This window comes from Stegostoma tigrinum, chromosome 9 (assembly GCF_030684315.1).
Source record: "Stegostoma tigrinum isolate sSteTig4 chromosome 9, sSteTig4.hap1, whole genome shotgun sequence".
Taxonomy (NCBI): Eukaryota; Metazoa; Chordata; class Chondrichthyes; order Orectolobiformes; family Stegostomatidae; genus Stegostoma; species Stegostoma tigrinum.
The window spans coordinates 8,194,957-8,208,228 of record NC_081362.1 but is presented as its reverse complement, the minus strand read 5'-3'; the positions used below and the strand labels follow the sequence as shown (position 1 = coordinate 8,208,228).

Genomic DNA, 13,272 nt, shown 5'->3' with positions numbered 1-13,272 from the left:
AAGCATTGAATCGGTAAAGAGTGATGCAAATTTTGATATCGAATGTCACATGCACTAAAAGAATATAGTTCCAATACCATCACTGTGTATAAACCATGTATAAGATTTGTCAACAGATAAGGGATAAGTAAGAATTTTCATTTCCCTCTTAAAACAAAAACAAAATTCTATATTTAAGAATGGTGTAATTCATATCACGTTGAGGATACCATTTTAATTTTGAAAAAAGAATTACATATCGCTAGCACAAGCACAACAGAAAGTGTATTTGTGTGTTTAATCTATGAATCTGGCTAGAAAGTTACAGAACCTATCGTTGCCTTGTCCACTGTGCTCTGTCCTCACACAAGTAGGTGTGATGAAGCATCATAAGTTGAGATTGGATGGAGTTCGGAAATTCTATTAGTTTTCATGTCTCCTTGAGACTTCTTCTAATGAGATAGACAGTGGGCTTCATAATAATTAAATTGGTTTTCTATTTGATAGGATTGTCTTTAAAGACATTGGCAGCATCAGAAGGATATACTCGTAAATCATCTTTCATGTAACAGAATTCCTCCAGCTCACTAAGAGTGTTACTGGATATTAAGGAGAAAGTGCAAAGTCATTGTGAATATTGCTGCGAAGAGGGACATGTTGCTGAAGCTTATTCCCTTGCACTCATCAGGATACGCGCTAGAATGCCAAATCAAGCAATCACAATAATTTATACTGCTGGATAAAACGGTGATGATTGGTTCTCAAATCAACTTTGATTGGTGAAGCATCACCATGAAGAAGCAATGGGACAGAATGAGCTCCCTAAACTCCCTGGTACTTCAGAAAGGATGCAACACTTCATATTATTCCTTCTTTTTGGAGAGAACAAGCCCAGGTGTATGAAAGCACAGCACTCCCAGCAAATGGAAATGTACTGTGTTCCAAAGTTGACTGAAGTTGTTAGCACCCTCAAGACGGTTCAGCATGTGCAGCCCAACCAGAGAATTATGTGTGATAGTTCGAGTTCTGTTTTAGGATTTTGCAGGCATGGGCTGGTTGAGCATGGTCTGTACTCTTAATATCAATGACCAAAGGAACATACTGTTTGATTCAATCAGCCAATCAGCTGGCACAAACTTGTTACTTATCTGGTATTACACCAGCAACTGGAAATTATACATGACTTTGATTAATTGTGGGGTTGGCAGTAATACTTCAGCAACATGCTTCTTTTTTATTGGTATTTAAGTTTTATATCATCCCTAATCCTCCTCTTTACATCCCTTCGATCTGCACCCTGGACACTCTCGAGTGTCTGAATGGAGGAAGGCTCAAGGGAAAGACTGCTGTTGTCTTTTGCAGAGGTCTTGAGGTGCAGTGGCAGTGTGCCTACCTGTAGGCAAGAAGGTCTCCGGGTTCAAGGCCCACTCAGGGTATGATGGCTGCGGAGGTGTGTCACAACGTGTCCAATCAGTTGGATCGACCTCGTCCTTACTGCACTGCCGCCTCCTCCTCCGTGACCATCCATGCCCCCTGATCATCTTTCCCTTGTCCCCTCCTCCATTCAGAGACTGGAGAGGTGGAACCAGTCCAGGAAGTAGGTCAGTCCCAACATGGAAGTGTTAATGGTGACACAGCACGGTCACTGAATTCCACACTTGTAACTCAGACCCTGACGCCAGCACATTGTGTGTAGCTCAGACCTGCACATGGGCAAGATGCCAACCATAGGTTCTCTTTAGCTAGGGCAGACAGGAGAGATGGCACTGATGCCAGCTCAGCTAAGAGCACGTTGATTCCCAGTCTCTGTTGCAAAGGACTCAGGTGAGTATTTTTTGATACAACCAGTTTTAATTCATAGATTTGTTTCAATGTGTCTATTTTGCAGTGGCCTTTAATTTCTCCCAGTGAATATGCAAGGATATCTTGCTACAATTATGCAGCATCTTGGTGAAAATACACCAAATTGTGGACCATTTTGGTCTGTTTTATCTGCAAAAGGATATTCTAGCTATGGAGGGATTGCAACAAAGGTTTGCTACACAGATTCTTGGGATGGCAGGATTGTTGGATGACGAGCAACTGCAATGCTTCTGACTGTATTCACTGGAATTTAGAAGAATGATGAGGGACATCATAGAAGCCTATAACAGTTGAACAGGACTAGACAGGGTAAATACAGGATGGAGGTTCTCAATGACCAAGGAATCTAGAATCAGGGGTCACAGTCTGACAATATGCAGTGGGCCATTTAGGACTGAGATGAAGAGAAGTTTCTTCATCCAGAAATTGGTGAATCTCTGGAATTCTCTGCCACAGAAAGCAGTTGAGACTAAAACACTGAATGTTCTCAAGGAGTGAGATACAGCTGTTAGCCTGAAGGGATCAAAAGATATGAGGAACAAGGTACTGAGCCCTGATTGTATTGAATGATCATATTGAAGGGCCAAATGGCCTATTCTGCACCTTTTTTAATGTTTCTGTTATGGACAGTGATAAAAGGAAGTTGTGAATTGCCTGAATTTGCTATTGAGCTTTCATTCAGCCTCAGTGGAAAGTGTGAGAAGGGGGCAGATTTTTTCAGAATTTAGAAGGCTAAAGGGTGATTTAGTCCAGAATTTCAGGTGTTAACAGGGAAAGGCGGGTAGATAAAGACAAGCTGTTTCCACTTGTTGGGGATTCTGGAACCAAGGGTATAGTTTCAGAATTAGGGCCAGACCATTGAGGAGAGATAATAGAAAGCACTTCTACATGTAAAGTGTATTGGAGGTTTGGAACTTTCTTCCTCATAGATGCATTTGATGCTAGTCCAGTTGTGAAATTTAAATCTGAGATAGACATAATTTTATTAAGCAAAGGTATCAAGGGATTTGGCCTTGAGGCGCTGGCCTAGTGGCATTATTTCTGGACTGTTCATCCAGAAACCCAGCTCATGTTCTGGGGACCTGGGTTCAAATCCCGCCACGGCAGGTATTGGAATTTGAATTCAATAAATACCTGGAGTTAAGTGTCTAATAATGACTATAAATCCATTGTCAATTGTTGTGAAAACCCATCCGGTTTACTCATGCTGCTCTCTAGGGAAGGAAACTGCCATCCTTACCCGGTCTGACCACCATGTGACTCCAGACCCACAGCAATGTAATTGGCTCTAAACTGCCCTCTGGGCAATTAGGGATGGGCAACAAATGTGGCCTAGCCAGTGACAATTTAAACAAAAAATAGAGTTAGGCCTCAGATCAGCCATGATCCTGTTGAGTGGCAGGAACGGGCACAAGGGACTGAATGGCCTCCTCCTGTTCCTAGAAAATATAAATGGAAAGCGAGTGAAATCTCAGCGGCCACGCTTGCAGGCTGAGGAGAGGTGTTCAGAGCAGCTGTGTATTCTGGGTTTGGAGTCCCTGGTGTAGAGGAGACAGTGCCTTGTACGTTGGATGTCATTGATTTGTCTTTTTGTGTTCGTGCTGCAGACTGAGCAAGGAGATGCGAGCTAACCAGGCGAAGAGCTCCATGGAGAACAGTAAAGCCATAAGCCAGGATAAAAGCATCAAAAACAAAGCTGAAAGGGAAAGGCAAGTCAGCCTCCTCGTAAACAAAATCAGTAAAAAAAAAGTCCTCATTTTTCGAAATGTGAAATGATCAGCCTTTTTCAGGATGGTGTCCTTTCATCTGTCCTTACACAGTTCTTGAATTAACAAAATTTCATTCTGTGTACTTTCACATTTATAGGAATACATTAATTCTGGTCATTGTTATTTAACATTTAATCGTGCATGTGAGCATATTGTGAGATTCCAAAATTAATGATGCTTCACAGTACAGTACCATCTATTACAGTGCGTCTTCCAGAATATCTTGTTGTACAATACTTTGTTATCTCTAGAGTTGATAAACCCAGTGCTTTCCTGACCAGTCTCACACCCTCCATCAATGTCCAACTGAAACTCTGCTGCCTATGCTCTGTTCTGACTTGAATCAAATCTGTTCACTCATTGTCCCATATCCACTGGCCTGCACTGCCTCTGAGTCCAGCAGTGCTTAAATATAGAATTCTCCTCCCTTTGTTCAAGCCCTTAAATGGTAACACCACTTACATCTGTCGAGAATCTGCAGCCAGAATATTAACTGCATTTTACTTTCTTACCCAAGACATTTTTTAAAAATTTGCTCTTTTTGATTATCTTTTGTCATTGTTAATTTACTTCTGAGGAGAGCTTTCAGATTTGCATTTTGTTTCTTGAATTCTACAGTTGATATTGATGAGACAATTTAATGAAATTTAATTCAGAAGATGTTTTATTTTAAATATATTACAGCCTAGATGATGCTGTTGAGACAACTGATCAGAAACCGAATGTATTTCCATGCTATGTTTCAGAAATGACAGAGGTTATGGCAAATGTTTTAATGTTTTCTATTTCCAGGCGAGTCCGGGAGCTGAACAGCAGCAACACTAAAAAATTCCTAGAGGAAAGGAAGAGGGTATGTCACAACATATTTCTGCACATATTTAATCTAGCTGATTCTGTGGTAAAGCAATAATTCAGCAGTAATTTTTATGTGACTCATTGGAGGAAGTGGACTAACTTAACCAGTCCTTGGTCCTGAGCTTCCCTATACACTACGGTAACTGAAAATGTTGGAAAAACTTGGAAGGTCCACTCTCAGATTCGCCACACAAAGCTAATGATCTGATCAAAGCCCCTGATTTGCATGTCTGTTTTTGGTTAAGTGCGAGTTGTATTGGGTTTTTTGGAGGGATTTCCATCATGAGGCCCGGGCTGATTTCTTGTCATATCTTACCAGTGATACACCATCCTGGCTTGGATGTATATTGCCCAGTTCATCATTATTGCTGGATCAAAACTCTGAAACTCCACATAGCTACCTTGATCAAATGGACTGCAAGATTTCTGCAAGATGGACTGCATGGTTTCAAGATAGCAGCTCACTGTCTCAATGGCACTTAAGGAATGGATGATATAGATACTTTCTAATCAACCTAGTCAGATATGTCATTTCACATGCCTGGATCAGAAGGTGGAGTATTGAACCCTGGTCTCTAGACGTAGTGGCACTACCACTGTGCTGTGACTGACGAGCAGTCCTTATGTCCCATGAATTAATAAATTTAAAGAAAAACCCTGCAGTCTTCTATTCCTGGTATCCCACACATCCCAATTTTCTGTGGCAGCCAACCATCCAGTTGTCTAGGCACCAGGGTTCTCTCTCTAAACCTCATGATCTCCATCCTCCTTTCCGTTACTCCTTAAAATGCACCTCTTTCACCAGGCATTTGCCACCTGTCCTAAAATATCCTTACGCAACTCAAGGTCACCAGTTGTGTAATAAATCCCTTATGAAGCAATTTTAGGGCATATTACTGGATTTGAAGTATTACAGAAATAAGAGTTGTTGTTAGTTTTTGATGCGGGAGGATATTGCTCCAGTTTGTCTTGAGTTTCGTTGGAATATTGTAGAATCCCAAAGAGGAAGAACAAAGAATGGTGCAGATTACAGCATTGACTGGTTCGTAATTTCCAAAGAACAGAGGTGCTCAGAAAGGCAATTGACCTATCTGACTTAGCACCATGAACACTGAACACAGCAAACTAGGTTGGAACAAATACAAGTGAACTTGTGAATGCTGGGGACAGATGGAGTAGATTGAGAGAAACTACCTTCACTTGGAGGCAAGTCTAGAACACAGCAGTTTGAGCCAAAAGCTTCAGGCCAGACTTTCAGCAGTGAGTAATAAAATCACATGGAGATCTGAAACAAAAGTTCTGGAGAAGTTTAGCTGATCTGACAGCATCCATGGAGAAAGAAAGCATTAAGAGTTTGAGACCTGTATGACCCTTCTTCAGATCTGCTCTGGAGAAGTCATGTTGGATTCAAAACGTCACCCCTTTCTCCTTCCACAGAGGCAGCCAGATCTGCCAAGCTTCTTCAGCATTTCTGTTTCTTAACGAATGAAATTGAGAACCACTTCGTCACACAAAAATTGGTAGCAGTTTTTTCTGCAAGCGTCAGTTGATGTTTGACCTATTGTTAGTAATAAGTTCACTAGGTTACTGCCAGTCAAGGTATCAAGGGATATGGTGCAAAGTTGGTTCAGTCACAGGATCAGTCATGATCTCATTGAACGGCAGACCAGGCTCTGGGGGGCTGAATGGCCTCCTCCTGTTCTTATGATCCTGGGATCTGAAGAGGAAGAAATATTAGTTGGGCCCAATGTGGCATACAGCACTATGAAAACAATTTCTGCTTTTAATTCAACACAGTCCCTGGAAATCATGCCTATCTTGTGTCATTCAAGATTTTGGAACTTGTTGTTTTAATCAAGTTGTTGCTTTAGGTAATCAGCAGGATCAGAATTATCATAATAAGCTCAGTTTTGTTTTATTAAAAATTATTCTTATTTAATTTTGTGGTGAAGTATTGATTATGTAAAACTTATGTATTAATTACAGATATCATTGCTAGTTATTTTTTACATAATGGGATACGTGTTTTGTTTTTCCTGTTCACAATTTTTTTTCGGAAATTCAACCATGAATGTGACACCATTGCCAATTTTGGGCATTCCAGTACACGACGTTTGTGCAGTAAATGTGAAGAAACTGTTTATAGATGTCGGCAAAATACTATTCCTGCAATAAAAATTTGCACTGCTTGTGCAGTGTAACTGCAATGTTTGCTTTTGTTTCATAGCTTGCAATGAAGCAATCCAAGGAAATGGATCAATTAAAGAAAGCTCAGCTTGAACAGCTGGAAGGCTTGGAGAGACAGAATGATCAGGTAATAGTTCCAGACATTACGTGTATATGACATTAGGTTGCACTGTGTTGATGAGGTGGAAAGCAAAAGGATTATTTACTTTCTTAACTAGTCCTCAAGGTTTCCCTTTTGTTACAGTCGAGGACTTAATGAACTGAAAGGCATCTTTATCACAGTTACTGATGCTTAAAGAGTCTACAACGATGAGTTGTTCACTGATGAAAATATCACACATGCCGGGCTAACATGCAGAGCATCAGACAAGGGGAATTGCTGCGCAAAGCATTTTATTTTATTCCACAAGTCTTTTTTACGCTTGTTCCTCTGTAAAAAAACACAAAACCTGAACAAATACAAGGAATAGGATTGTGATTTAATTACTGGTTAATTGTAGAACCCATGTATTGAACCATTTGAGTCCTTTATTCTTTGATGCACAGAACAAAAGATTCGCCGCATGAGCACAGCATGAATTCTGAAGCGTGATGTTGTCCCTAGCACTGTATAGTGAATCAGTGCAAATTATCATTTAAGGCTGACGTGACATTAAATTCTAATAGCTACTGCCTGTAAAAGAAACTGTCTTGAGTACAGACCAGCTTGGGTAACCAATATAATATTCCCGAACAATTCTATTAATCTTTACAATTAGCAGCTAAATAATTTGTCTTCTTTTGAAAACTGTCTATCAAGCATCAGCCACTCGGATTGGCATTAAAAAGAATGAGTGTAATGCTAGTTGGCACGATTCAAATTCTTCCTGAAAAACCAAATATAAACTCCCAGCTATTCACAAAGTAGATATTAGATTCAAGGGTGAATAATATCTTAATTTTAAAATGGATTTTAACATTTCACTTTGTACAGAACTTCAAAATTCAAGTAATAACTTGAATAGGTTAGCCATGTTCAAAATGTAAGACTTTTAGTCAAACACACTTAGGAGTTCTTATTTTGTAGCCTGTGCCTTAAGAAAATTGTCATGATATTAATAGTTATTTTCAAAAATCATCTTTAGATAATTAACCTCATTGGTCCAAGGAAGGAATTGCTTCAGTAATTACATAATGGTATTCATCATTCTGAATTGAAAACGTTTTCCACTGGCAGGGCACAACTGAGAAGCTTAGAGCTTTGCTGAATGGTTTTGTAATGCCACTCATCTCTCACAGGCATGCATAACCACATTCCCATTCTCACCTCAGCAGTAATCTGTGGTAGAACCCATTGGTTTCAATGGGATGGCATTTTTGACCAATTTGACTGCAATGAGTAGACTGTCTAATCTCCCAACTTGAAGACATCAGTTTCTCTGATTGAGTTTGCAGCTTATTCTGCAGTAAGTTTTACTTGCTAGAGTTTCTCTCGGCCATAAAGATAAGATGTCTTTAACTGCTTAACTGACGTCCGGCCTTAAAGTGAATGCTCATTCATATTGACAAGATTGTAAAATCTGGCTCGTGGCTAGTTTGATGGATCACCTCAAGAAGACAACCATTAGTTAACTGGTGGGGATGTGTTAGAGGACACTAAGGGTGTCTGTGTTGCTGTGCAACATGCATTTTTACACTCACATTGTAGTTTAGAACTGTAGCTCATGGTGGAAAGAACATTGAACTCTAACCAGAAATTACTCCTCATCTCCCAGCATTGCATTGGAAACCTTTTCAGGTTGATAATTTGGCCATGTTATGAGTTCACCTTTCTTGGTCATTGAGTCTTGAAAAGGGACTTGAACCTGGCTCAGAGGCAGGGACACTACCCACTGCACAAGACTTCCAAGTTGAATTGAACAGGGCAGAAATATGCCACTCCCAATCTGGCCTGAGTTAACTGATCTCATTGTAGTCCAGACATGGATGATGTTAAATCATATCTTTGCCTCAGTATGGGCCAGATTTTCACTTTTGAGGCACTTAAGTCGAGTTAAGAGATTTTCTGACTTATTGCACTCACCTCAGGAAACTGCGCCCCTTACAGTGTGCTTTTCATTTGGGTTGAGGACAGGGTGTGGTCATTCCTGCTGCCTCCGGAGGCATATTAGAGGTGGCCGCGGGGACTGTTGAGTCCAGACCTACTTTGGTTCTCCAGGACTCCGTTCCAATTATTTTGTTAAATATTAGACCGTCTAGCCATCGCCACAGAAGCCCTCGCCCGCCCATTTTACGTGCCCCTATCCATGCCAAGTCATGTCTCCCACCTGCTGCCATGGTGTCATAAAGTCGTCCATCCCAGTTCATACTTACCACCCAACACCATTGCCCATTATAGCCACCAAGCCGATGTAATGCCAACTCAGACAACAACCAAAACCCTGCCCCATGCCCTTTATAAACCCCTGTTCTGCATTCATCACCAATTTTTGTTTTGACACTGAGTGCCTCAAATGCCTATAGCCTCACTTCACCCCCCAGCCCTTGACTCCGTAATAATCAATGCCACCTCTTGCCCAAGGTATCTTGCCAAAACAGAATTGGTAACAACCATGCATAAATTTGTCTGAAGGGTTCACTGACGGAAGTGGGGAGGTGTTTGGGGGAAATGAGTTTGGAAGTTTTAAGGAATGCATTACATTCTTTCCAACTCCATAATTTACAATAATCAAAAATGTTGATAGATTGTCAGAAAGCTTTGCATTTTTTCCTGTACTTTTTGTAACATTTGCAAGCCAAAATTCTCCGTCAGCACTGCTCTTTGTATGGTGTGAACCTTTTCAAATCTTTTTGAGTACCTTCAACAAAACCTGAGGAGCATTTTCTGCTGAAGATGTTTTGAAGGTGCAATCTCTTATGCCTTCAGTCAGCTTGGTGGTGGGCTGTATGTGCCTTCCTACTGCAATCTAATTGTTAAGTGGAGGTATGTTGCTTAATAGTCATCAGCGTAACTCATTTGTGCACACCAGCTGATTCAAATATTTTTAGCATCTCTTCTTTCGCTCTATCTCTGTAATTTCTGTTTGCTTGCCTGCATTCTTCCATTCATTGTGCTGCAATCCCCAATTCACAGTCCCTTCTGAAAAATGTGCATGAATTAACAGACATTTTATGTTATTTTGTTGTTCGCACTAGTGATCATTCAATGAGAAAATGCAATAATCCAAAATATCATGTTGAATTTGTTGTTTAATTTTCCCCTCGTCCATTAGAATTCAGATGTAAAGCACATTTTTGAAAAAATGTTTTGATAAGCACTGGCATTTCATTTTATTTACATTTTTCGTTTGTAATCACTGACTATTATTTTTGTACAAACAGCTGCTGAAATCATGTCATGCAGGGTCTGCCATTCAAGGTAGGACTGTTCTTAATTACCAACCAACAATCAAATCTGTTGTTCTATTTTGATAGTACTTCATATCCAAATAATAATGAGGTTACAGTGATTATATTAGTTGTTACATTCTTTGATGTGAAAACTGAAACTTTTAGTGCATCGAATGCATTGTGGAGCTTTACTTTCCCAGCCTTGAGATGCTAGCAATGACTCCAGCTTCATCTGGGGCAGAGTCCGAAAGTAATTAAAGATAGCCACAAATGGGTAAGGATCACAGATCAGCTGGTTGTGTTTACATGAGCCTTGGATGGTAAGAATGGAAGATGGCGTGCCGAAGTTAGATTTTGGGGAGTGAATGCAGGAGGTGAGAGGAATGGAGCTGTATTTGCAACATGTTTCATCAGAGTGCTTGGCCTTCGTTTTTAACTAAACAAGCATATAGACACATCATTATCATTGTAACATGGCATATCACAAACAGGTCAGTACAGACGTGACAATCCCTCCACACAAACACTCCCCATGACCCCATTGCTGGTGGGTTTGTAAGCAAGGAGAGTTTATAAAACCCACTGGGCAGCTCACTGGACACCAACCCCCTCCACCCCACTCCCCACCCGACCAGGCAAACTCCAAACCTGTCTGAAATGTCAGAGGGGGTGGGGGTGGCACGGTGGCTCAGCGGTTAGCACTGCTGCCGCACAGCGCCAGGGAGCCGGGTTCAATTCCACCCTCAGGCACCTGTGTGTGTAGAGTTTGCATGTTCTTCCCATGTTTGTGAGGGTTTCCTTTAGGTGCTCTGGTTTCCTCCCACAGTCCAAAGAAGTGAAGGTTAGAGTGGACTGGCCTTAGTAAATTGCCCGTAGCATCCAGGGATGTACAGTGGGTTAGCCGTGGGAAATTCAGGGTTACGGGGATGGGGGAGATGTGGCAAGTCTGGGTGGGATGCTGTTCGGAGGGACATTGCTCAATGGGCCAAATGGCCTACTTTCACATCATAGGCATTCTGTGATTCCATAGCCTACATGCCCTTGGGGCTATCAAGACCTCGAAGTAGTCACTGAATGACCAGTTAAGGGCCTCATCACACCACCACTGAGGAAGGAAGGAGGTATCTTCATCTCTGCTGAGTGGTGCCTGGCAAATGGTGTAGGAGACCTCTTATGTGGACAACTTGTATACTTTTGAAGGGCCCATTCCCCCTGAGGTCAAATGCCTCACTTTATCTTTTTCCCCTGGCCTCTTGAGTCACTTCCCCTACCTCTCCCCAAAGGGCTGCCCACCCTGACCCCTGGCAATACCCCAGACTCTAGGTCTGGGATTGTTCTCGGTCAGGAACACCTGCAGTGCCAGGAACACCCGTCACTTCTGTCTGGCGCCGATGCCATCCACCCATCAACACCGAAGGTGGGACCCCCTCCTGTGATAGGAAGCACCACATCGCTCAGAGCAACTAGCACCAATGCCAGCATCAGATAATGGAAGGGAGAGGGTTCATAACCAACAGGATTGTGAGTAACTCAGGCACTGACTGATCGCTCAGGTCGGGGAGTGTCAGGGGCAGCATGGCAAATCCAGCCCTTTTCAACATGGCAAGTATAAAGTACATATAGATGTACAGGTTATGATCAGGGATAATTTACTATTTGCAGTTTTACAGTGACGTTGTTAGCATCCCCTTTATAAGCAGCTTTATAATTCCTTGCTAATGTAGAAGAGATTATTCAAGTTCAGTTTGCCAGCTGAGATCTATAGTGTCATATGAAACCCATTACAGATAAAACCACTCACTGTTAGCTAGATCAGTTGTTAGTTTTAAATCTTAAGATAGACACATTTTTGTTAAGCAAAGATGTTAAGGGATATGGCATAAGGGCAGGTATATGGAGTTAGGCCACAGATCAACCATGATCTCATTGAATGGTGGAACAGGCTCAAGGAGCTGAATGGCCGACTCCTGTTCCTTTGTTCCTAAGTGAATTAACTGCAGCTGATTTCGAATACCACTCTTTCTTACACTGAAGTTTTCAGAATAATAGCCCAAAGTCTTTCCAGACTGTTGTGTCCTCATCTCAGTGTCGCTTGGTTTGGAGTGAAAAATCGAGGCAATACTTTCCAAGTGGATGGGAAATTAAAAATGGTGCAGTGTCAAACAGCCAGGTTCCATTTTGTGCAGAGATAATGGGAGCTGCAGATGCTGGAGAATCCAAGATAATAAAATGTGAGGCTGGATGAACACAGCAGGCCCAGCAGCATCTCAGGAGCACAAAAGCTGACGTTTCGGGCCTAGACCCTTCATCAGAGAGGGGGATGGGGAGAGGGAACTGGAATAAATAGGGAGAGAGGGGGAGGCGGACCGAAGATGGAGAGTAAAGAAGATAGGTGGAGAGAGTGTAGGTGGGGAGGTAGGGAGGGGATAGGTCAGTCCAGGGAAGACGGACAGGTCAAGGAGGTGGGATGAGGTTAGTAGGTAGCTGGGGGTGCAGCTTGGGGTGGGAGGAAGGGATGGGTGAGAGGAAGAACAGGTTAGGGAGGCAGAGACAGGTTGGACTGGTTTTGGGATGCAGTGGGTGGGGGGGAAGAGCTGGGCTGGTTGTGTGGTGCAGTGGGGGGAGGGGACGAACTGGGCTGGTTTAGGGATGCAGTAGGGGAAGGGGAGATTTTGAAACTGGTGAAGTCCACATTGACAGTGACACCGACTCCCACAGCTACCTAGAATACACCTCCTCCCACCCACCCTCCTGCAAAAATTCCATCCCCTATTCCCAATTCCTCCGCCTCCGCCGCATCTGCTCCCACGATAAGACATTCCACTCCCGCACATCCCAGATGTCCAAGTTCTTTAAGGACCGCAACTTTCCCCCCTCAGTGATCGAGAACGCCCTTGACCGCGTCTCCCGCATTTCCCGCAACACATCCCTCACACCCCACCCCCGCCACAACCGCCCCAAGAGGATCCCCCTCGTTCTCACACACCACCCTACCAACCTCCGGATACAACGCATTATCCTCCGACACTTCCGCCATTTACAATCCGACCCCACCACCCAAGACATTTTTCCATCCCCTCCCCTGTCATCTTTCCGGAGAGACCACTCTCTCCGTGACTCCCTTGTTCGCTCCACACTGCCCTCCAACCCCACCACACCCGGCACCTTCCCCCTGCAACCGCAGGAAATGGTACACTTGTCCCCACACCTCCTCCCTCACCCCCATCCCAGGCCCCAAGATGACATTCCA

At 42.7% G+C, this 13,272-nt stretch overlaps 1 protein-coding gene and 1 long non-coding RNA gene across 22 annotated transcripts in view; one reads left to right on the top strand and one right to left on the bottom strand.

The window, feature by feature from the left end:
* LOC125455166 (1-phosphatidylinositol 4,5-bisphosphate phosphodiesterase beta-4) overlaps nt 1-13,272 on the top strand; it is a 477,523-nt gene that overhangs the window by 428,958 nt on the left and 35,293 nt on the right. For 17 of the 20 annotated variants that reach the window (XM_048536853.2, XM_048536856.2, XM_048536849.2 and 14 more), the window contains 4 exons: nt 3,450-3,551; nt 4,404-4,461; nt 6,694-6,780; nt 10,014-10,050. In XM_048536853.2, coding sequence (XP_048392810.1) covers nt 3,450-3,551; nt 4,404-4,461; nt 6,694-6,780; nt 10,014-10,050 — 284 coding nt within the window. The remainder of the gene's footprint in view (nt 1-3,449; nt 3,552-4,403; nt 4,462-6,693; nt 6,781-10,013; nt 10,051-13,272) is intronic. The other 3 variants (XM_048536864.1, XM_048536863.1, XM_048536862.1) reach the window with 1 other exon arrangement.
* LOC125455167 (uncharacterized) overlaps nt 1-13,272 on the bottom strand; it is a 144,583-nt gene that overhangs the window by 110,807 nt on the left and 20,504 nt on the right. The gene's annotated exons all lie outside the window — the stretch shown is intronic.